The sequence below is a fragment of the Phocoena phocoena genome, chromosome 3, assembly GCF_963924675.1.
Source record: "Phocoena phocoena chromosome 3, mPhoPho1.1, whole genome shotgun sequence".
NCBI lineage: Eukaryota > Metazoa > Chordata > Mammalia > Artiodactyla > Phocoenidae > Phocoena > Phocoena phocoena.
In genome coordinates this window covers 26,689,724-26,712,324 of record NC_089221.1, presented here as the reverse complement: position 1 = coordinate 26,712,324, position 22,601 = coordinate 26,689,724, and the positions used below count along the sequence as shown (strand labels likewise).

At 39.0% G+C, this 22,601-nt stretch overlaps 1 protein-coding gene across 1 annotated transcript in view; it reads left to right on the top strand.

Moving 5' to 3' along the window:
- GOLPH3 (golgi phosphoprotein 3) overlaps nt 1–20,109 on the top strand; it is a 53,137-nt gene extending 33,028 nt beyond the window's left edge. The window contains exons 2-4 of the mRNA XM_065874101.1: nt 2,562–2,693; nt 7,439–7,553; nt 18,196–20,109. Coding sequence (XP_065730173.1) covers nt 2,562–2,693; nt 7,439–7,553; nt 18,196–18,620 — 672 coding nt within the window. The 3' untranslated portion in view covers nt 18,621–20,109. The remainder of the gene's footprint in view (nt 1–2,561; nt 2,694–7,438; nt 7,554–18,195) is intronic.
- The last annotated feature ends 2,492 nt before the right edge of the window (nt 20,110–22,601 follow it).

Sequence of the window (22,601 nt, the reverse complement as noted above, 5' to 3'; positions counted from 1 at the left end):
GGTTTAGCATCCGTTATCTCATATGGAGATACTAAACTCCTAAAATATATGTTTGGGGATCGATGAGATCTAGTTTTAAGGTTAACACTAGAGATTAAAAGATGTAAGGGCTCTTTAGCACTTGGCAAGGCCTAAGCTGGTGCTCAGCAGTTCTGCTCACATGTGTTGTGACATGGACTCACTGCAGAATCTTGCTGGCCTAGGTCATGACCAGATTAACTTGATGCTTTTCCAACATACTGCTTTCCCTCTAATAGACATAATTCTTAAGGATGGCGTTGTCATTTTATCCAGTAATACCATAAAATCTTTTAATTTAACACTGCCCTTTTTAGTACCCTTTCTCCCCCGCCTCCTACCTCCTGCAACTTGCTTAATTCCTGATCCTACTTTTATGATGCAGATTTTAGCAGGTGTCATCAACATGCTGGACTGTTCTGTTGCTTGGTGTGGCTTTCTTGTTTTGTTTTGTTTTTAATTAATTTATTTGTTTTTGGCTGTGTTGGGTCTTTGTTGCTGTGCTCGGGCTTTCTCTAGTTGCGACGAGCGGGGGCTACTCTTCCTTGTGGTGCGCGGGCTTCTCATTGTGACAGCTTCTCTTGTTGCAGAGCGCGGGCTCTAGGAGCGCAGGCTTCAGTAGTTGTGGCTCGTGAGCTCTAGAGCGCAGGCTCAGTAGTTGTGGCGCATGGGCTTCGTTGCTCCGCCGCGTGTGGGATCTTCCTGGACTAGGGCTTGAACCCGTGTCCCCTGCATTGGCAGGTGGATTCTTAACCACTGCGCCACCAGGGAAGCCCCTTGGTGTGGCTTTGATGGCTTCATTTATTTTTGGAATATTGCTCATGTGTCCCAGAAGCTTTGCTACAGAACTGTCCGCGCCCATTTGTCTATTTTCCTACATGAAATCAATTCTGTTTAAGCATCTGTCTTTTTATGTTAATGCCCAAAAGCCGTTCATTAAATGTAAATCTTTGAAGTCTGTTATTAAAGACTCCATTTTGCTAACATCTCTGGGTTGCCGTTACTCTGAGAGCAATTGAGGCTGAGGTGTATTTCGTTCTCTGCTAGCAAGTGTAAGCTTCTAATGAGTACTGTTCATCTGAAATTTCCAGGCTGCAGAGACAGGGCATGGTCGTGTCTACATCCATCACTGTTTTATGAGGTGTACTCTATTGTTTATAGTTTTTAGAGGCTCACCTAGGAACTCCGTCTGTATGTCCAGGCCAATTGAAGCCCGATAGCTATAACTCTGATTTTATATGAATCCATTCCTAGGCTTCCTAGGGCTTTAATTGTTTCAGATGGATACAGAAGCCATCGATTGTACCTGATGTCTGTAAGTTATTGGTCTTATTAACCACTTAGCTAATATCTGGCAGTCTTAATTTAATCAGATCTCTAACACTTAAGTTTAAAAGGATTCCCTCAAATCTAGTCAGTGTTTGCTTTCCCTGCCTCACATTTAAATCTCCCTCTTTGAATTGATATTTTTATCTCCTTGTGTCTCCCTCCATCCAAATTTTTATTTTCCCAAAGCCTTCATTCTCAGAAGTGGTAGCTTTGTCATTTAAGTCCTTGTGTCAGTGGTGAAGTTCCATGGACCCTGATGGTCAGTCATCTTCTTAAATACAAGCTGACCACCATGACCTGGCAATGTACCAAGACTGACCTCAAGAAAGTACCGAAACCAAGGGTCTAGGCCTCCCTATTCCTGGCCCTCCATTCTTCAAAGAATCCATTGACCTGTTCTCCCTCCCATCAAAATTGTATGTTACCTTGTTCTGAGCCTTAACCAGAACCAGTTATCGCTTCTGCTTTCTCTTCAGAGTTGGGTACTTTAAACTAATAGCTGGCAACTCTGCTGGCACAGTGCATGGCTTCATAATTTGGACAGTCCCAGTTATTAGCTCCCAAAGAGTGCCCTGACTTTATCTGGTGATGCCTGTTTCACTTGAGAATTCCCAGATCCCTGGCTGTCTATCAATTTCATTCTTTCTGACTGTTTTTCCACCTTGGACGTTGCCCTTAAATTTCTCTTGGTGGGGTGGGGGAATCTGATCGCTTTACAGTTTGTTATTCAGAACTTTAGGCATGGCCCCATATTTAAGTTTTCTGATACATTCTTCCAAATTTAACCTTGTATTTTTATTGCAAACAGCATTGAACGATGTTCTAATTCTCCATGAGGCTACACTGGGCTAGATTATTTTTCCTGAGCTTCTTCTTAATTTGCCCACGTATACTAGTAATAAATGACTATAATCTAAGGTTAACTGAGTGGGTGAGCCCTGATGCCTGCAATCTGAAAAAGCCTAATTAGCACATAACTTAGTGAGTTCCAAAGTTATTTGTTGTTTATCTACATGTAAGGAAAGTGGTGAAAAGACAGTAAATCCCTGAAAATCCTAGTTTAATAATGTATAGTAGCTGTATTTTTTCAGTATTTTAATTATGGAAAGACATGCAAGGTAAAAGGCACAAGAAATAACTTTGGCTAAAAAGTGTTTCTGCTCTTGACTCTGAGTTCAAAGTAAATTAGCTCTTTTGTTTTCTTTTTTAAATAGGGTTACACATCATTTTGGAATGACTGTATATCATCTGGATTACGTGGCTGTATGTTAATTGAATTAGCATTGAGAGGAAGGTTACAGCTAGAGGCTTGTGGAATGAGACGTAAAAGTCTGTTAACAAGAAAGGTAAGAGGGGGCCTATATAACATCTCCTTTTTAAAGAGTTTGTGCTGCCTAAAAATGAAGACTGTTTCTACTAATAGTTTTCTTTTTTATTGAAGTATAGTTGATTTACTATGTTGTGTTAATTTCTGCTTACAGCAAAGTGATTCAGTTATACATATACATGCATTTTTTAAAATATTCTTTTCCATTATGGCTTATCACAGTATATTGAATATAATTCCCTGTGCTATACAGTAGAACCTTGTTGTTTACTAATAGCTTTCAAAAATTAAAGAAGAGAAGTTGATTTTAAAGTTAAGTCTTTATTGAATCATGTTTCCATATCTTTTCTTGCATCCTTGTGTTTTTGGTTCTTTGCACATAATGAGTAATGTAATTCATTGTTAGGATCACTAGCCATTGCATCCTACATATTCAGAAAGACTCCAAACTTTATTTGCTGCTCCTGAAAGCCATGATTTGGAAAACTTGACGTAACTACTCAAAAGTGGTATTGTGGGGCTTCCCTGGTGGCGCAGTGGTTGAGAGTCTGCCTGCCGATGCAGGGGACACGGGTTCGTGCCCCGGTTCAGGAAGATCCCACATGCCGCGGAGCTGCTGGGCCCGTGAGCCATGGCCGCTGAGCCTGCGCGTCCGGAGCCTGTGCTCCGCAATGGGAGAGGCCACAACAGGCAGAGGCCCGCATAACGCAAAAAAAAAAAAAAAAAAAAAAAAAAGTGGTATTGTGCAAATTAACTATCCATAGGCTGTTGATCTTTTTGCCAGAATACAAATAGGTTTCAGTTCTCTGCCTCTCCACTGTGAAGGTCTGTGTTAATAGAGGTATTATTGACTAGTTTTTAGAATTTCTAACTTTAACCTCAATCTAAAATATTCAAGACTCTTTCTCTTCTAGTCTGTCATTGTTTCTTGGGGGACGTGGGGTGTTTCAAAGCTATTTTTTCCTAAATACACTGTCTTATAATGAAATCCAAAAAGTTTTAGGTGAAAACTGAACATTTTTTGATTGAAATGCCAGAGAGAGTAATAATCCTATAGGAAAGAAAGAAATGTATTCTCGAAGATTGTATGCAAAGTAAACACGGTATGGCAGAAAATATTCCTTGTGGAATATTGAAATTAAATCTAGTCATTTAGAGTCAAATGAGCTGGCATGAGATTAGTTTTGAAGTTACTGTTTTAGATATCTATGTCATAAAGCAGAATAAAATTTTTATTTGTTTTACTGTGCAACCATAGATTTATGGAGGACAGAAACCTTAAGAATTACACATTGGTTACTACTAATAGTAGAAATTACAGGTAATTTTACATTAATGTTATGGAGCCCTGACGTAAAGTGAAAAGATTTTGATACTGTTTATTTGGGTTTTTTTGGAACAGAAACCAGTTTTGTGTTGATTATCAACAAATTATTTGCTCTTTCGTTCATTTATTCATTCATCATTTATTTATTTAGTGCTTAAGTCTTCCATGCATTGTGTTTGACTCTGGGGATACATTGGAGACCAAGAGACACATGTTCCCTGCCTGCATGGGCTTTTTACTTCAGTCTACTTGTTTGTATGATCTTAACTAGGCAGTTGATAGTCTTTTGGAAAAATACTGCAATATGATTTAATCTATTCATTTAAAAATAATGATTGATTATATTAAGATAATACATATATGATAGTTATAAAATCAAATTGTACTTAAAGACTTACAACAAAAAAAAATAGCAATCTTCTACCTGCCCTTCCCCACTCCTTAGTCTTGTATCTGGGTGGCAGCCATTCTCAGTCCTTGTATTAGTTTTGTAAGGCTGCCTTAGCAAATTACCACAGACTTGGTTGCTTGAAACAACAGACATTAATTCTCTTTACAGTTCTGGAGGCCACAATGTGCTGTTCCTTGCCTCTTCTAGCTTCTGATGGCTGTGAGGCTTTCCTTGGCTTCTGGCTGCATCTCTCTGTGTCCTCTGTTTTTACATCACCCTCTCCTTTGTATGTCACTCATAAGGACGCTTTCATTGCATGTCGAGGCTCATCTGGATAATCCAGGACAATCTCATCTCCAGATCTGATATAACTTAATTTTATCTACAAAGATTTATTGGGGATTAGATTCTGGGGGTTAGGACATGAACACCTTTTGGGGGTCACCATTCAGCTTGCTGCAGTTTTCACTTATTTGGGCATTTACCTCCATATTTCTAAATAAGCTTATACTGCCATTTCTTGATAAATCAGTTGGAGATGCTCTTTACTTACTTACATCTATTACTTAAAATAGATGGATATTTGCGGGCCTTACGTGGTGCCGCAGTGGTTAAGAATCCGCCTGCCAATGCAGGGAACACGGGTTCGAGCCCTGGTCCGGGAAGATCCCATGTGCCGCAGAGCAACTAAGCCCGTGCGCCACAACTACTGAGCCTGCGCTCTAGAGCCTGCAAGCCACAACTACTGAGCCCACGTGCCTAGAGCCCATGCTCCGCAACAAGAGAAGCCACCGCAATGAGAAGCCTGCGCACCACAATGAAGAGCAGCCCCCGCTCGCTGCAACTAGAGAAAGCCCGTGCACAGCAATGAAGACCCAGTGCAGCCAAAAAAAAATAGATGAATATTTGGCTCTCTTACATACCACTTTTTACCCCTACCTTTCAATCTTCCTAATAGAGTTATATCATAATTTTTGGCAAAACAGTAATGATTGTTTTATATTGTTACAACTATATTAATACTGTTTTCTGTAGAGTTAAGTTATATCCTGTGATTTCCTTTCTTAGATAGTTTTGTTTTTTTCTAGAGTTAATCCCTTTTTTTAAAGTTTTCTATGTAGCTCTCCTTTTTTCTTACATGCTCCATCAGAGAAAAGTTAGATTATTAATTTTCAAATGTTCATATACATCAGATAATTCCATTAAAATTTGCCTGTGTTCTACTCCGGACTGGTTATGCTTTGGTTCTACTGGGACTTCCTGTCACTTTTTTTTTTTTACTGCTTTCAGTCCCCTGTTTTCTGGATCTAATGTTTTCTTCCACCCTCGTGGGAGGAAAATGTTTTGAGACTTTGCATGCCTGAAAATTCCTTTATTGTACCATATTTCTGTTTGACAGATTGGCTGGGAATAGAATGTTAGATTTTTCCCACAGAATTTTTAAGGCATTTCCCCATTGTCCTCTAGTATACAGAGTTGCTGTTAGAGTCTGATGCCCTTCTGATTGTCAATCTCTGTATGATACCTGGTTTTTCTTCTCTGGAAGCATTTAAGATCTTCTGTTTATCTCTAGTGTTCTGAAATTGTATGACATGCCTTGATGTGGGTCTTTTAAAATTCACTATGCTTAGGCTTCTTCAATCCAGAAATGTGTGTCTTTTGATTTTGGAAAGTTTTATTTCTTGTATCTTCACTCTTTCTAGAACTGTATAAGGTGGAGTGGACCTCTTGGCTGTTCTTTATTTTCTTTCTGATTTTTATGTTATTTTCCTCTCTGATGGTTTGTTTCCTAGCTTTTTTGGGATATAATTGACATTCTCTTGGTCTCTCTTACCTTTTAATCCTCTGTTGAGTTTTTTATTGTGGCTTTCGTGTTTTTGATTTCCAGGAACTGTTTTCTGTATTGTGGCTTCTTATTCTTCTTGTTTTATGGATGTAAGATTTTCTGGATGTTTGAAGACTTACTATGGAAAAATAAGAATGTAAAACAGTCTCAATTTAAAAATATTTATTACATGTCAGTATTTTGGCTATGGTGGGTTAAATCAGATATATTAAAATTAATTTTACCTGTTTTCATTTTTTAAAATATAACTACTAAAAAATTTAAAAATAGATTTGTGCCTTGTATTTCTGGTTCTAATTATATTTCCATTGGGTCATGTTGTCTCAGATACTGTATTTTTTTTAACCTTTCATAAGATTGAGCAAAAAGGAAAGGACGTATTGTCAAGGACAAGTTTGAGGGAAGACTCCCATTTTTAAAATAATACTGTTAAATTTCATAACATCTTAACAGGTAATGTAAAGTAATATAACAAATTCAACTTTGATATTATAGACTTTCAACTAGAAATGTGTTGTTTAGCCAAGAAGGTTATTGAAGGCTATAAAGATCTTGGTTAAAGCAGTGTAGCGTTTTCTTCTCTCATACCCTACCTCTGGTTTTTCTACTCTTGAAGTGCTTAACTTAAAGTTTTGTAGTATTTAAAAATTTATGTGATCAGACCTATTGGTATTTTCAAGGATTCTGCTTGTTGTCACAATTTTGAGAAAACTTTCTCATCCCCTCAATTATATTTCATATTTAAATCTTTATCTTTTATTGTGGTATAAGCTCTGAGGAGCCAGTTGTTTTATTATATCTATTGAAAAATTAATTTCTCTACTGATGTGAGATGCCACCTTTATTCTATATTCAATTCTTATGTATAATTGAGTGTTTCTATAACTAATAAATGTTTAAAAAATGAATTTCTGGATCAGATAGCCCAAGGTTTAGCAGTAAACGGAATTACAATGAGTATAAACTGTTCTACCATTTTGCTTTCCTAATTATTGCAGAGTAGCTAAATTTTCGTTCATGATTGTGGCTAATCAGGTTAGGTTAAATACTGGATTTCCTTAGTATGGAATTAGTTTAAAATCTGAACTTTGATACTGTATGAACACTTGGGGCTTTAAGCATAATGAAGTGTTTGCATAATTAAGTTTTTTGTTTAAAAGGATCAAGTAGATCATGTGATTCTTGTTGATTACATTTTAGGTGATTTGTAAGTCAGACGCTCCAACAGGGGATGTTCTTCTTGATGAAGCTCTAAAGCACGTTAAGGAGACTCAGCCTCCAGAAACGGTCCAGAACTGGATTGAATTACTTAGTGGTAAGCTTCTGTGTGTAAACTAAAAACTGAATTCTCTGAGAGATTTTTGTAAAAGTTTAAAATCCTTTTGAAAGGAACTTAGACAAAATAGCCCAAAGCTTGTTTAGTTAGTTAGGCAGTCTTGAAAGTTAATCAGTCACTAACTAGGGAAAATAGTGGTTTTTAAAATTTCATCCCCTTTAACAAAACTGAGCAGATGTGAATCAGATATAGTGTACTTCCTTAGCTTCCTTAGCTCCTGTCATTCTTTGTCAAAATTACTTCATGGGGCTTCCCTGGTGGCGCAGTGGTTGAGAGTCCGCCTGCCGATGCAGGGGACACGGGTTCGTGCCCCGGTCTGGGAAGATCCCACATGCCGCGGAGCGGCTGGGCCCGTGAGCCATGGCCGCTGAGCCTGCGCGTCCGGAGCCTGTCCTCCGCAACGGGAGAGGCCACAACAGTGAGAGGCCCGCGTAACGCATAAAAAAAAAAAAAAAAAAAAAATTACTTCATGCTACCTTATTCTGGATAGGCTAGGTTAAGCTGTGGCAACAGACAACCCTAAAACCTCAGTGGCTTAAAACAACAGTTTACTTCTCACTCATACTGTAAATCAGTCACAGGCCACTTCATTCTCATCTTGGCAGCTGGGCAGACGGAGCTGCCACCATCTGGAGCACTGTCAGTCACTAGTGTAAAGGAAAGAAGAGAATAACAGATCACCCAGGCTCTTAAATTTCTGCTCAGAAATGACGTGTGGTGCAGGTTTCATTGGTCAGAGCAAGTCACATGGCCTCCCCTAACTTTAAGGAGACCGGAAGTGCAGCTGTAGGAAGGAACACCTACTTGGTTGATAGCACTAATGACTACATTTATTTTAAAGTTACTTGTGTATTTGTCTAATCTTCTAGATAGTAAACTCCTGGAGTATAGGACCTGAGTTAGCTTGTTGTTCCTCTGTACTGTTATATAAAACATAGCTTCTGCATACATCTATGCTCATTTCATTTCATGTTCAAATATGTTGCTATTTAGACTTTTAAAAACGTTTGGAGGTTGTCAGAGATTGGTAATTAACATGTCAATTTTCTCACTTATAAATAGAGTTTCTAAAGTAATAGTTGTATTATGAAGATATTCTTATATCGGTAAAAGATTGAGTTTTGCGTGTTTATTTATAATGTGAATACACATATTCCAAACTTAGGTAGTAGGACAATAAATGGGCACTTTATACTATGGCAGGGTTCATTCTTCCTTCTTATTGGTAGAGAACATAAGCTTATTCACAAGTTTGTCTTGATGATTTTTTTTTTTTGCGGTATGCGGGCCTCTCACTGTTGCGGCCTCTCCCATTGTGGAGCGCAGGCTCAGCGGCCATGGCTCACGGGCCCAGCCGCTCCGCGGCATGTGGGATCTTCCCGGACCGGAGCACGCACCTGTGTCCCCTGCATCAGCAGGCGGACTCTCAACCACTGCACCGCCAGGGAAGCCCTGTCTTGATAATTTTGAGGGTTTTTTTTTTTTTTTTTGGACCACCCTCTTGTACATCTGCTGATAACTTTATTTTTACCTCATTGAGTAAGAGAAACTTTAATGTGACCCTTTTTCCTTCTTTGTGGTTGTGATATTGATGTCGTCTTCAATTACAATTTTTTTGTAGGATATCTTTTAAAATTACTTTACCCATTTGATGAAAGTTTGTTTGGTTAAAGCTAGGTACTTACTCGGCACATACCAAGACTGTATGTCACAGTGCTCAGAACATTGTCAGCCCTCTTTGGGTGAGCCTTCCACCTCTTCAGCAAACTGTGGCCAGCTGACAAAGACTCAGTGAGGGTATGATGTTAACTCCCTATGTTAAATATTAGCAAATATGACTTTTTTGAGATAAAAATAGGAGTGCTAGTACCTTCTAACTGATGGATCATTTCCGCACTCTCTGGAGTTCACTGGCCTAAGCAGTCTTTGTGTTGTGCTCACGTTGTGCTGCTGTTGTTGGCCATTACCACTTCTGGTGGTGCAAATTAGAATTTGTAATTAGGTTCTCAGCTGACCAAAAGGAGGGTTTCTCAAGTTGTATTTACTTTTTTGGGAGGTAAGTCAGAGTGCTAAAGTTCTTTTTATGGAATATAGTTTGTCTTGCCTTAACGTCAGTGTTTTTGATATCTGCTTTGGTGCCACTTAGCACGTGGAGGTGTTTTCAGATGCTTCATCCATCAACAGTCTCTTTATCTTACATCATACATGTTAATGGCACATTGGGATTTGAGTTAATAATATATCTTAGACCACTGGATTTCCTTTGTTATGTACACATGGTACACAGGGAGTATGGCTTGTAAAGAGTTGAATCTCACCGTTTAAGGTGGCTGTATATGTCTTAAACTTTACCGGTTATGTAACATTTTATGCATGTAGCTTATCCAGTACTCAATGTGTATGATAAATGAAAGTGGTTTTCAACTTGAGGCTGTGTGCACTGTTCTCACTTGGTTGAGTGAAAGGAGGGCAGAAGTCTATAAGCTTTTCTCAAAAGTATTAAATATAATTAAGATTTTGTGAAACAGAGTGTCCATTTGAGTTAGGAATTTGTGTAAACCAAGAAGCTAATACTAAGAAAGTGGTTTTTAAATTTTTTTAAACAACGTCCTGTGAAGTTTAGGATGGCTATAAATGCCAAAATATCACCTATAGCACTTTGGTTGCATGTTCCTGATGTATAATAGGAATGACCTGTAATTTCAGCGTAAAAGAAAGGAATCTGGAGTGGGAGAAGGAGAAAAAAGCACATTTCTTTTCAATTAAGAAAATATCTACTTCCCACCTAGTTAAAGTAGTGCTAGTGCTTGCTGATTTTTAATAAAAAATTGTATCCAACCTAACACCATTTTAACCATTTTTAAGTGCTCAGTTCTGTGGGTCAGTTTGTTAATTTAAAACTTTTTAGTTGCTTCAAAATAATGAGTGGTATCAAATACCAGTTATTGCAGCAATGCTGATGTAGGTACTATGAAACTTAAAAAGAAGTGCTTCCATACTAAAAGAATCTTAAAATTCATTTGCAGAACAGTTGTATATTTCTATCTATCTATTTATTTAGGCTGCGCTAGGTCTTCGTTGAGGCACGCGGGATCTTTAGTTGCAGCATGCATGCAGGATCTAGTTCCCCGACCAGGGATCAAACCGGGGCCCCCTGCAATTGGGAGTGTGGAGTCTTACCCACTGGACCACTAGGGAAGTCCCCAGTTGTGTATTTCTAATAACAGATTAATAACAGATTAGAGTTTAACAGTATGGTTCTCTGCAAGTGCAGTAGCCCAGAGAAAAGAAATCCTTGGGAGCTTTAGTAGTTGGAGGAAGTGGAACTTGGATTGGGCCTTTGAAAGGTAAAAATGAGACAGAAAGAAGGAAGTGTTCCTGTTCAGGGGGATTAGAGGGGGTGGTAAAATTGGTGGACCTATCCTTACACAGTTAAGTCTGTACTTGTTACTAGGTTTTCAGAACTATGTATTGTACTGTATTGTTGAGGGATATGTGAATAAGTGGTGAGACTATATGTAAAGAAAAAAGAATGGTTAACCTAAGTTTGTTTGGTGGTTACCTCTGAGGCAGAGAAGACACAAGGGAAGCATCTAAGGTCTTGATGAAGCTTTCTTCTTTACCTGGGGTGGGAGGATGGATACCCAGGGGTTCATCTTACCATTATTTACAGTGTGCATATATACATGTTAAAATTACTGATATTTAAATATTACTTATATATCTTGTTAATTTAAAAAAATTAATAAATATGTGTATTTGAGACAAAGAGTAAAAAGTTTAAAGACTACTTTTCTGTTTTCAAGAATAGTATTTTTTGCTTTCTGAAGTTGTAAGACATGTAATTGATCAGTTTGGTCACAAGGTGTCGCTAGACTGCCAAATTTATGAACAAAGCTGCTTTTTTTTTTTGTAACATGTCAAGGAAGATGGAAGTTCTTTGTAGTGAAATTATTTAGGTGCCTGCCAGTATGTCATTTTCACTGAAATAATTGTTGGGCAGTGGGATATAAATAACCTTTGAAGAACTTTTCCTCTCCGTATATACTTCTCACAGTTTCCTTTATAAAAGAGTTAACTATAAATAAATTCTATACATTAAAAATTTGCTCATATAACTTATAAAGTCTTTTTTGCATAGTGAGTAATTTAGGATGAATGACAATATGGATCACAGTAACATCTTTTAATCTAGAATTTTGAACATTATTCCTCCATTGGGGGTTTGTTACAGTATATTTAAAAGATATTCAACATTCTGCTTAAATTGAAGCAGCTAAATCTTTTAGTAGATAGTATAGGTTAAACCTTTATTGTATCTTCTCTTCACTTAACCAACTCCCCTCCTCCCATCCCAATTTATACTGTTGTCTTAAGTATGCTAATAATCTCAGGGGTAACTTTATTCTTTGGATTTAGATTAATTTGGTTCTTTTAAAATAAAAGACAGAAGTGTAAATCAACTAAAATAAAAAAATTTAAAAAACAAAAGCCCAAATAGAAAAAAATAAAATAAAAGGCAGAAATGTCAGGATGCCAAGACACTTTGACCACTCAGTTATTTATTTATTTATTTTTGTTTGTTTATATTTGGCTGCATCAGGTCTTTGTTGCTGCGCATGGGTTTTCTCTAGTTGCAGCGAGCAGGGGCTACTCTTCATTGTGGTGCACAGGCTTCTCATTGTGGTGGCTTCTCTTGATGCACAGCACGGGCTCTAGGCACGTGGGCTTTAGTAGTTGTGGCTCATGGGCTTAGTTGCTCCGCGGCATCTGGGATCTTCCTGGACCAGGGCTCGAACCCGTATCCCCTGCATTGGCAGGTGGATTCTTAACCACTGTACCACCAGGGAAGTCCCACCACTCTGTTATTTTATTGTACCTTTTTTGGGGTGTTCAAAATAGTATCAAACAACATTTACATATTACCCATACTGGTTCAGCTTTCTGCTTCTGGGATTTTTTCATTTTTAAAAAATATCTGAGGAAAGCTGAATAACATTTTTGTTGGAGTGGGCACACAAGATTTGCCCTTTTTCAGGGAACCGCATCAAAAGATGATGTCTGAGTCCTTTTTTGTTAACCTCCTCCGAGGCAGAAATGATTGCCCATAAGAAGGTCCAGTCATAAATGGAACACATTATTTGAAGGTTGGTCTGTGTTCAGGCTCTACTCTTTCTTAGTAGCAACACTAAACTAAGGTAGCATATTGTGGATTTGAGGAACTTTGTAATAAGCATTACTTGTTCTGTTGGGTGCAGTATGTACGATTTAATTGTGGATAAGGTGTGGATAAACCTTATTAGCATGACTTCAGTACAATAGACAGTAAGTTATAAACTGCTAATACCATTTATTTCCAATGAGAGGAAAAAAATCATTGTATAGCGGCATCAGAGGGATTACTGGTTTTTTTAGGTCTGTAAAGAGAAATTGACCTTAGAATAATCTTAACCTCCCCCCCACCGCTGCCACCCCAACAATTATTTGAGAATAGGTAGCCAAGATGTTTTCTGAGACATAGAATAACTTCCTAATTGACTAGTGAGTTGCCAGGGAATAGTACTTCTTTGATAACTGACAAATTATTATTATGAGTATAGTTAATTAATTAACCTTGAATTTGAACTATAGTTTTTTATGGGCTTTTACATAAATTTGGCTATCGATTATTCTGTGTTTATAAGTTTGAATTTCCAGAAGTCATTTAAGAATGTCAGAAAACACAACCTAGCTAATTCTAGCCTGGTGCCTTAGGCTGCCTACCACGTGCCAATGATATTAGAAGACACAAAACAGGGCTTCCATTGTGGTGCAGCGGTTGAGAGTCCGCCTGCCGATGCAGGGGACACGGGTTCGTGCCCCGGTCCGGGAAGATCCCCCATGCTGCGGAGTGGCTAGGCCCGTGAGCCATGGCTGCGGAGCCTGCACATCCGGAGCCTGTGCTCCGCAACGGGAGAGGCCACAACAGTGAGAGGCCCGCGTACTGCAAAAAAAAAAAAAACACAAAACAAAACCCAAACTGTCTGGTGAAAGTTGCGGCAGGCATTTATTGGGGAGACAGTGGGTTGGTACAACAATTGAAAAATGAAAGTCATAACTAACCTTTGAAAGATGCGTGCCCTTAACATCAAACTCAAGTAATTTCTTATTCCTCTGGGCTCTTGGTTCATATTGTTTTTATGGCCCTATTTACATCTTATTCTAGCCAGTTAAGTACAGTTAGTTGTTATATTATGACTGTTCCCTTCCTTTGATTTAAAATTTCTAGAGTTAGAAATATGTGTTACTAGGACTTCCCTGGTGGCACAGTGGTTAGGAATCTGCCTGCCAATGCAGGGGACATGGGTTCAAGCCCTGGTCCGGGAAGATCCCACATGCCACGGAGCAACTAAGCCCATGCACCACAACTACTGAGCCTGTGCTCTAGAGCCCGTGAGCCACAACTACTGAGCCTGCGTGCCACAACTACCGAAGCCTGTGCACCTAGAGCCCATGCTCTGCAACAAGAGAAGCCACCGCAATGAGAAGCCCGTGCACCGCAACGAAGAGTAGCCCCCGCTCGTCGCAACTAGAGAAAGCCTGTGTGCAGCACTGAAGACCCAACGCAGCCAAAAATAAATAGATTAAATGAATACATTAAAAAAAAAAAAGAAATATGTGTTACTAATGTCTGCATTCTCAGTACCTAGTATGATTTTTTTAGACCATTATACATAGGATAAACTCTTTCTGCCAAAGTGCTGATTCTGCACATGGTTAAATAATAATAGCTAACGTTTATTGCGAGCTTACCATGTACCAGGCTCTATTCTAAGAACTTGATATGTCTTTAACTTAACTTAATCCTCGTAATAACCCTTGTGAGCTGGAAAGAGTTGTTTTCATCGCTTTACAGATGAAAAGACAGAGGAATAGGTAAGAAGCCTTGCCCAGGGTTGCACTGCTAGGAAATGACCAAATTGGAATTGAAATCCAAACAGTCTGGCTCCAGAGCTTGCTCTCATAACCTATTATGCTGTAGTGCTTCATCAAGTAACTGTTAATGATTTCTCTTTTTTTGTTGTTTTTTGTTTTTGTTAATGATTTCTTAACATTAAATGTAGGTGTGGGCTAATTTAACACCAGAAATTGAAAGTAGAATTTCATTTATTATTGAGTTATATTTTTCTTTTATACTGTTAAGTTTTAAAATCTAATAGGGCCCCAAATATATTTCAGCTCTTTTACTTTTTGAAGTTAACAAGGAAATTGAATGCAATGATTGTTTTTCTTTTTGTGGAAGCTGATTTGCCAGGGTTTTTTATTTGAAAAGTTTATCTTGTTTTCTTTATTTTTATTTTTTGCTTTTAATCTTTTTTTTTTTTTTTTTTTGTGGCTGTGCCTCGTGGCATGTGGGATCTTAGTTCCCTGACCAGGGATTGAAGCCGTGCCCCCTGCAGTGGAAGCATGGAGTCTTAACCACTGGACTGTCAGGGAAGTCGCGGTTATGTTTTCTTTAAATGTAGAAGATGACTTTAATAATGATTCATGGTACCATTTCTTCATTATTTAATTAACAGTTTTTTCTCAAGTCCCTAATTTTACAGCGTGAATAACAAAATGTAAAATGGCAGATCCAGATCATTTAGCCTTTAAAAAAGAAAAGCTCTCATTTTCTCATTGTGCTCGTGCTTTCCTTTAAATTATTTAGATATTTAAAATAGCCATTTTAAACTCCTTGTCTGCTAATGCCATTGTCTCTGTCATTTCTGGGTCATGTCAGATTTGGTTGACTTTTTTTATTTTTTTGCGGTACGCGGGCCTCTCGCTGTTGTGCCCTCTCCCGTTGTGGAACACAGGCTCCGGACGTGCAGGCTCAGCGGCCATGGCTCAAGGGCCCAGCCACTCCACGGCATGTGGGATCTTCCCGGACCGGGGCACGAACCCGTGTCCCCTGCATCGGCAGGTGGACTCTCAACCACTGTGCCACCAGGGGAGCCCTGGTTGACTTTTTTTTTTTTTGGTTGTGTGGCATGCGGGATCCTAGTTCCCTACCCAGGGATCAAACCTGCGCCCCCTGCAGTGGAATTGCAGGGTCTTAACCACTGGGAAGACACCAGGGAAGTCCCTGTTTGACTGTTGATTTTTTTTTCCGCTTAGTTTTGGGTCACATTCTCCTGCTTCTTCACAAGTCTAGTAATTTTTATTGGATGCTGGACATTGTGAGTGCTACGTTGTTGTGTGCTGAATTTTGTCTTTAAAGACTGTTGAAATTTGTTTTGCTAGGTACTTAAGTTACTTGTGGATCAGTTTTGTTTGTAAGCTTTGTTAGGTCAGATCTGGAGTAGCCTTTACTCAAGGGCTAGTTTAGCCCTATTACTAAGATGTGATCCTTCTGGAATCCTTTCTGAATGTCCTGGGTGTTCAGTGAGACCTTTCCACTCAGGCTAATTGCAATTCAAATTTTCCCTAGCCCTCTGTGAACTCTTGGAATTGTTCACGTTACAACTTCCTTGATTTTTTTTTTTTTTTTTTAACCTTGTTTTGTGGAGTTTGACACCATAACACATGTGGCTTTGTTTTTGGCCAGACTCAAGCGAACACCACGCAGATTTCTAGAGCTCTTATTCTGCATAGTCCCCTCTTCTCCTGTACTCTGCCTTGCATATTCCAGCTGCCTTAGCCTCCCCCAGCTCTGATCTCTGCCTTTTTACACAGTGTGAGTCCTGTGCTCTACTTGAGGTCTTCTGTTCTGCTCTGCTGCCTGGCATGTGCCTTTGGGTAGTAAGCTTGGGCAGTAGTAGGGCTCAGTGAGGTTTCTCTCAAAGGTCACAGCTCTGGGCTGCCTTTTGACTAGCATCTGAACAGTTGTTTCATACATTTTATGCAGATTTCTAATTGTTTAACTCCAGAAGGCAAGTCCAAGACTGATTACTCAATCATAGCCCCATATTCTTCAGTGTTAAGTCATATGGCAAAATAATTTTGAATACTAATATATATATATATTTTTTGCGGTACGTGAGCCTCTCACTGTTGTGGCCTCTCCCATTGCGGAGCGCAGGCTCAGCGACCATGGCTCACGGGCCCAGCTGCTCCGCGGCATGTGGGATCTTCCCGGACCGGGGCACGAACCCGCGTCCCCTGCATTGGCAGGCGGACTCTCAACCACTGCGCCACCAGGGAAGCCCCAATACTAATGTATTTTGAGTCAGCACTTTCCACCAGAGCTTTCTGCAACAGTGGAAATGTTTTATTTCTGTGATGTCCGCTCAGTAACCTCTAGCCCCACTTGGCTATTGAGCACTTGAAACATGGTTAGGGCAACTGAGGAACTGAGTTGTTTTTCCTGCTTATTTATTTATTTGGCTGTGCCGCAGGGCTTGTAGGATCTTAGCTCCCTGACCAGGGATCGAACCTGGGCCCCCTGCAGTGGAAGCATGGAGTCCTAACCACTGGACTGCCAGGGAATTCCCTGAGTTTTTTTATTAATTTAAATTTAATAGCCCTATATAGTTAATGGCTGCTGTAGTAGATAGTACAATTTGTTTTTCCTCAATATTATAAAATTTCAGCTTTTGCATATAATAAAAGTGCCGGTGGTTGATCTCTAACATGTCCTAATTTAGAAAGTTACTATAGTATTTTTTTCAAATTACCCAAATAGTTACATGTTCATTGGAGATTATTTGGAAAATACAAAAAGTACAAAAAAGCAAATTTGTCACATATAATATAATCCCCCAAATAATCAAGATTAATATTTTGATGTATTTCCTTCTAGTCTTCTATAAAGAAAAAAACTTTTAGTGAAAAATATTTGGGTTTTTTTTTTTTAATATTTTTTTGATGTGACCATTTTTAAAGTCTTTATTGAATTTGTTACAGTATTGCTTCTGGGGGTTTTTTTTGTGGGTTTTTTTTTTCTTGTTGTTGTTGTTTTTTGGCTGCGAGGCATGTGGGATCTTAGCTCCCCGACCAGGGATCCAGCCCTTACCTCCTGCATTGGAAGGCGAAGTCTTAAACCACTGGACCACCAGGGAAGTCCCTTGGTTTTATTTTAAGTATTTCTGGCTCAAGGGGAAATACGCATAGATGACAAGATTAAAATGATGAAAATGTTTTGTCCTCCTATAATTAGGTTTATATTATTTGTCAGCAAAGAATAGCCTTGCCTAAACAGGCTTTCCCAGCTTTATAGGTCAGGTATATGTAGCAGTTCAGGAAGAACTTATTAATCAGGAAACTTTTTAATTCTTTTCTCTTTTTGTTGCAGATGGGTGTTTAACAGAAAAGAAATCTTATATTTTACTAGTGGCTGCTTTTTGACAGTAGCTAGAGAGAAGCCAAACATAATTTAATATTGATATTTGGCTTACTCCGCATTAGGGGAACTGGTTTGGAGACTGCTTTCAGCTTGAGTAAACCGTTGTGCCTGAAGATCATGTGCCAGGTGCTTAGAAACCAAAGGCCTGGCCATCAAGGGGTTCGTGGTTGAGTTGGCAAGAAAACATAGTTGGATTTTCTTCTGTTTCTCTGGAGGAAAAAAAGTCAAATGTTACTGTTCATTTTAACAGTACAAAATTTAATAAGATGAGCAGATCATACCCATCATTTCTAACTTCGGGAATCTTTCTTTTAGGTGAGACGTGGAATCCGTTAAAACTGCATTATCAATTAAGAAACGTGAGGGAACGATTAGCTAAAAACCTGGTAGAAAAGGGCGTATTGACAACCGAGAAACAGAACTTCCTTCTTTTTGACATGACAACACATCCCCTCACCAACAACAGCATTAAGCAGCGCCTCATCAAGAAGGTGCAGGAAGCCGTTCTCGACAAGTGGGTGAACGACCCTCACCGCATGGACAAGCGCCTGCTGGCCCTCATCTACCTGGCCCACGCCTCAGATGTCCTGGAGAACGCGTTCGCGCCCCTCCTGGACGAGCAGTACGATTTAGCCACCAAGCGGGTGCGGCAGCTCCTGGACTTAGACCCTGAGGTGGAGTGTCTGAAGGCCAGCACCAACGAGGTGCTGTGGGCAGTGGTGGCCGCCTTCACCAAGTGACGCTGCGCAGAACCGAGCGTCCTCCTTTCTCTCGCGGGAACCAGTCGTTTTTCTTCCAGGGACTCCTGGTTTTCTGTAGTTTGTACTTCCCACACTATAACTGGTTTTCATTTTATGAAATGGTGGGTGGCTTTTTCTTTTGTGTATGTATGCAGGATTCTGCTGGTACGAGAGGCCTTCCTCTTTCTGTTGTGGAAAAAGTTTCACCGCCATACTGGCATTCCATTGCTCGTTGCCATCCTCACTGTTGCCCGTTTGGGTTCTGGTGTGCTTTGACTGTCAGAGTACCTCCAGGTTCCTCACACGCACATCTTTTGGATTACCTCAGGTTGAGTTTCTCCCACATGTGCACGTACATCTCGCATTCTGCCTGCAATTCAGACAGAAGTCACAAAAAGGCCTTTAACTCACCAAAGGTAAATATCTGTATCTATTAGGACATTTTATACATAGACCTCAGTTGAGATGTATACTTAGCAAAATTATTTTTAAATTGAAATACACAGTAAATAATATAAAGTGCCCCTTGGATCTTGCTTTCCATGTAAATCTATTGTATTATTACACTTGTCATTATTTTAACTATTAAATCATAAAGGTCCAATTGTTTCACACAGCCAGTTTGGGATGAGCTGCATTCCAGTTATGCTGTATATAGTTTGAATTATATAGAAGTTGTTCCTTCTTCTGGCCACCACTGCCCATCTTAGTATTTTGCAGGGTTTAATTAGTTGTACACCTGGTGCCCCTTACTTGCTGCAGGCATTGTAATTTGATGGCAAAATAGACCTCTCATCATTGAAGGAGAGAGAAAACGTGTGTCTAATTGGTCCCAAGATTTTTTGAGCTGTGCCATTCATGGTACTCTTTGCCTGTGCATCTCCTTTCTGGAATTTTCTTCAGTCTTATTATTTTTATCATTTCTGTAGAGAAGAGGCTTGTGACCAGTACTAATCTTGAGTACAGTTTTATCTTTTTCTGTCCACAAGTAAATTAATGTCTGCTCTTAAATAAATATCTACTCACACTTTCTTGGGGGAAGAAAATCAAATGTCAGCACTAGCAGATGTTGCATGTAAATCGTTAGCAAGTAACGACTACAACTCAGATGATTAAGAGTTTTGTAGCAGAAAGCTCTGCTGTGTTTTAATTTTTATATACAATTATGATAATTAGCACATTGTAAGAATATAAACCTTTGCTTTTTAGAGTTTATTTTTACTATTTCTTTATCATTGTTTATCGTATCACCATTGGTTTCATAATGTAAATACTATATATTGAACAAATTAAATGTCAGATTTTTTATTACCATAGTTCATGTTACTAGTGGGGCTTTCAGGTGTTTAGAGACTTTTTTGGTTAACATTCAATTCAAAAGTACTAGATGGTGTATAACTCTAGAGTTGAATTTTAAGGGATTCCCTAATATGTATACTATCTTTTTATCTGAAGTAATAAATAAACTATGATCTTGAAAGTGCCTGAATCAGAGCAAGCATGTCATTTGTATTTTTGTATTCTAATTATTGTGGTTTTAGTTTTCTTTCTGATGAAGTTTTACTTAGCCTTAGTTTAGTATGGCAATATTTCTACACAGGGGTTGGCAAACTTTTTCTTATTGGGCCAGATAGAAAATATTTTAGGCTTTGTGAGCCATATACGGTGTTGCAGCTACTCAACTCTGCTGAATGAAAGTTGCCATGGACAATACAAATAAATGGGTGAGGCTGTATTCCAGTAAAACTTCATTTACAAAAATAGGCAGCTGGCCATGGGCGTTGGTTTGCCAATTCCTGTTTTAACTCATGAAAAAAGACAGATTTTTCTCTCCATTAAAATAACCTCCTTTACCTCCAAAAATGATAACTACTAGTGGTAATTAAGTATAGAAAGTATTAATTTATAGTTTCTTCCCACAAAATGGATACTTGAAACTTACACCATGTCCTGGAATTTCCTTTTAGGTGAAGATTTACTGTTTTCCTCCAGCAGAGATTTTAGAAATGAGGTAATGGTTGTTTCTAAGGTATTCTTGGCTTTGTAAGCCTCATCTGTATTCTCAAGCAAGGGGGAAAGGGCCTCACCCAAACTTCTGTCAGCATTTGTTTCAGAGCAGAGTGCCCGTTCAGCTCTACCTGAGTGTGACCTCAACTTCAGTACACGGTCGTGTCTCCAGAGGAGAGGACAAGTGGTCCCATCCAGAGGGGAGGGTGTTATCAAGAACTCCTTCTTCCTGTAGAAGGCCACTGTTTACAGTTCTCTGCAAGCAGGAGTGGTGTGACTCCAGGGACATTATTCTGTGTGGAAGGAGCAGTATGTCCACAGGCTTATGCCACTTTTGTTAAAAGCCTTCATATCCAAGAATCAGGCAGTGAGTTTTGATATAATAAAATTTACTGTGCAATAATAAATCGATTTCTTCGTATGTTTAATTGCTGAGTGTTCCTTAGAATAACCTGGTCTGGAACAATGCTGTAACAGAAGGGAGAAAGGAAGGAGACTTATTGAATGCATGCTCTGTGCCTAGTAAAGTATTTTATATCTTGTTTTGACCTCCCAAAACTGCAGTTACTATACCTTCATTTAATGAAGAACAGGCTTGGATTGGAGGGGTTGCCCAGCCTCACATTATCTGGTAAGTGTTTGAGCTTTTAATCCTGAAGTGATGGAAAACAGTAATGGCATTCAACCATAATTTTTCCTTTCTTATTTGGGGACTAGGAGGGGGCTTCTTTTCCTTAACAGAGACAAAAACCACGAGAGCGGGCATGCAAAAAATTCTCATGGTCGTGCAAAATACAATGATAAAAGGATATTCCTGCTTTATTCTGATATCTTGGTATAGCTTACATAAATTATCTTTTGGAGGTGAAAAAGTTGACTAGTTCTATGTATTCTTAGGAGAAAGAAGCATCATCAGATGTCAGTTGGCCAAGAAATCCCTGGCCTGCTGAAGCAAGATTGCCTTGTGGCCTCCGATGCCTTACGTTACTCAGTTCTTCCCCTCGTTTGCAAACAGATGGGTACAATACTTTTTTAAAGTATGACAAAGCCTTGAATTTGGCCACCACCTGAAGGAAAGTGAGAGGGGCTGGTGTGTGGTTCAGTGGCAATATAGGACCAATGAGTGATGACATCCAGCCTGATGATGACAGGAGTCCATGACTGCCATGCATGGCTACTCTTGCCCCAGGAACATGGAAACCACTAGTCACAAGTCTATGTGAGGTATTTATGAAGTTTAATTCCAACTCAATGGCCTCTCCATCTTAAATGGAGATATTTATATTGTCAGATAACATTGTTCCATTTCACTTTCATCCAGATCAAGATGACTGACAACCTGAGGTAATTTCTAATTCATTGCAGTCCACTGGGTCCCGGAATGATAGCCCTGACTCTTGTAAGTTCTGCATGAATGTTGTAGGTTCTTTAATAGCACCAAGTAAGGAAGTGATGTTAAGGCTTGTCACCTTGCAGGCTACTTACTCTTCAAAGAGGCATGGATGGTAAAGTTAGATTGATATCCACACTTCCTCAGCCCAATATTAGAATTATGTAGGCAATTACTCCTGATAGAGCAGTGGTATAACTGTGATTCCCACTAGCATCATTATATACTGGTGTGCAATTTTACTTTTTGCCCTTACATTGTAGAGAACTTTCAGAATAAGCACACATCATTCTCTTTAATCATTTTTGGCTTCATTGTATAATTTCTCCCATTAATGGACATTTGGGTTCTTCTCGTGTTCGTTATTACAAACATATTGTAACGTATATTTTTGTACATATTTTTATATTTGATTTCCATAGGAGGAATTAATAGAAGTAAGTTTGCTCAAAGACTATGCCTTGAAAATGTAAAAGATAAAGCCGAATTTTCTAAGATTCATGTTAACTTCCACTTCAAATAACGTGAATGCTGGTTTCCCCACACCTTAGCTAATACCGTAGAGGGTGTCATCAATCCTGGTC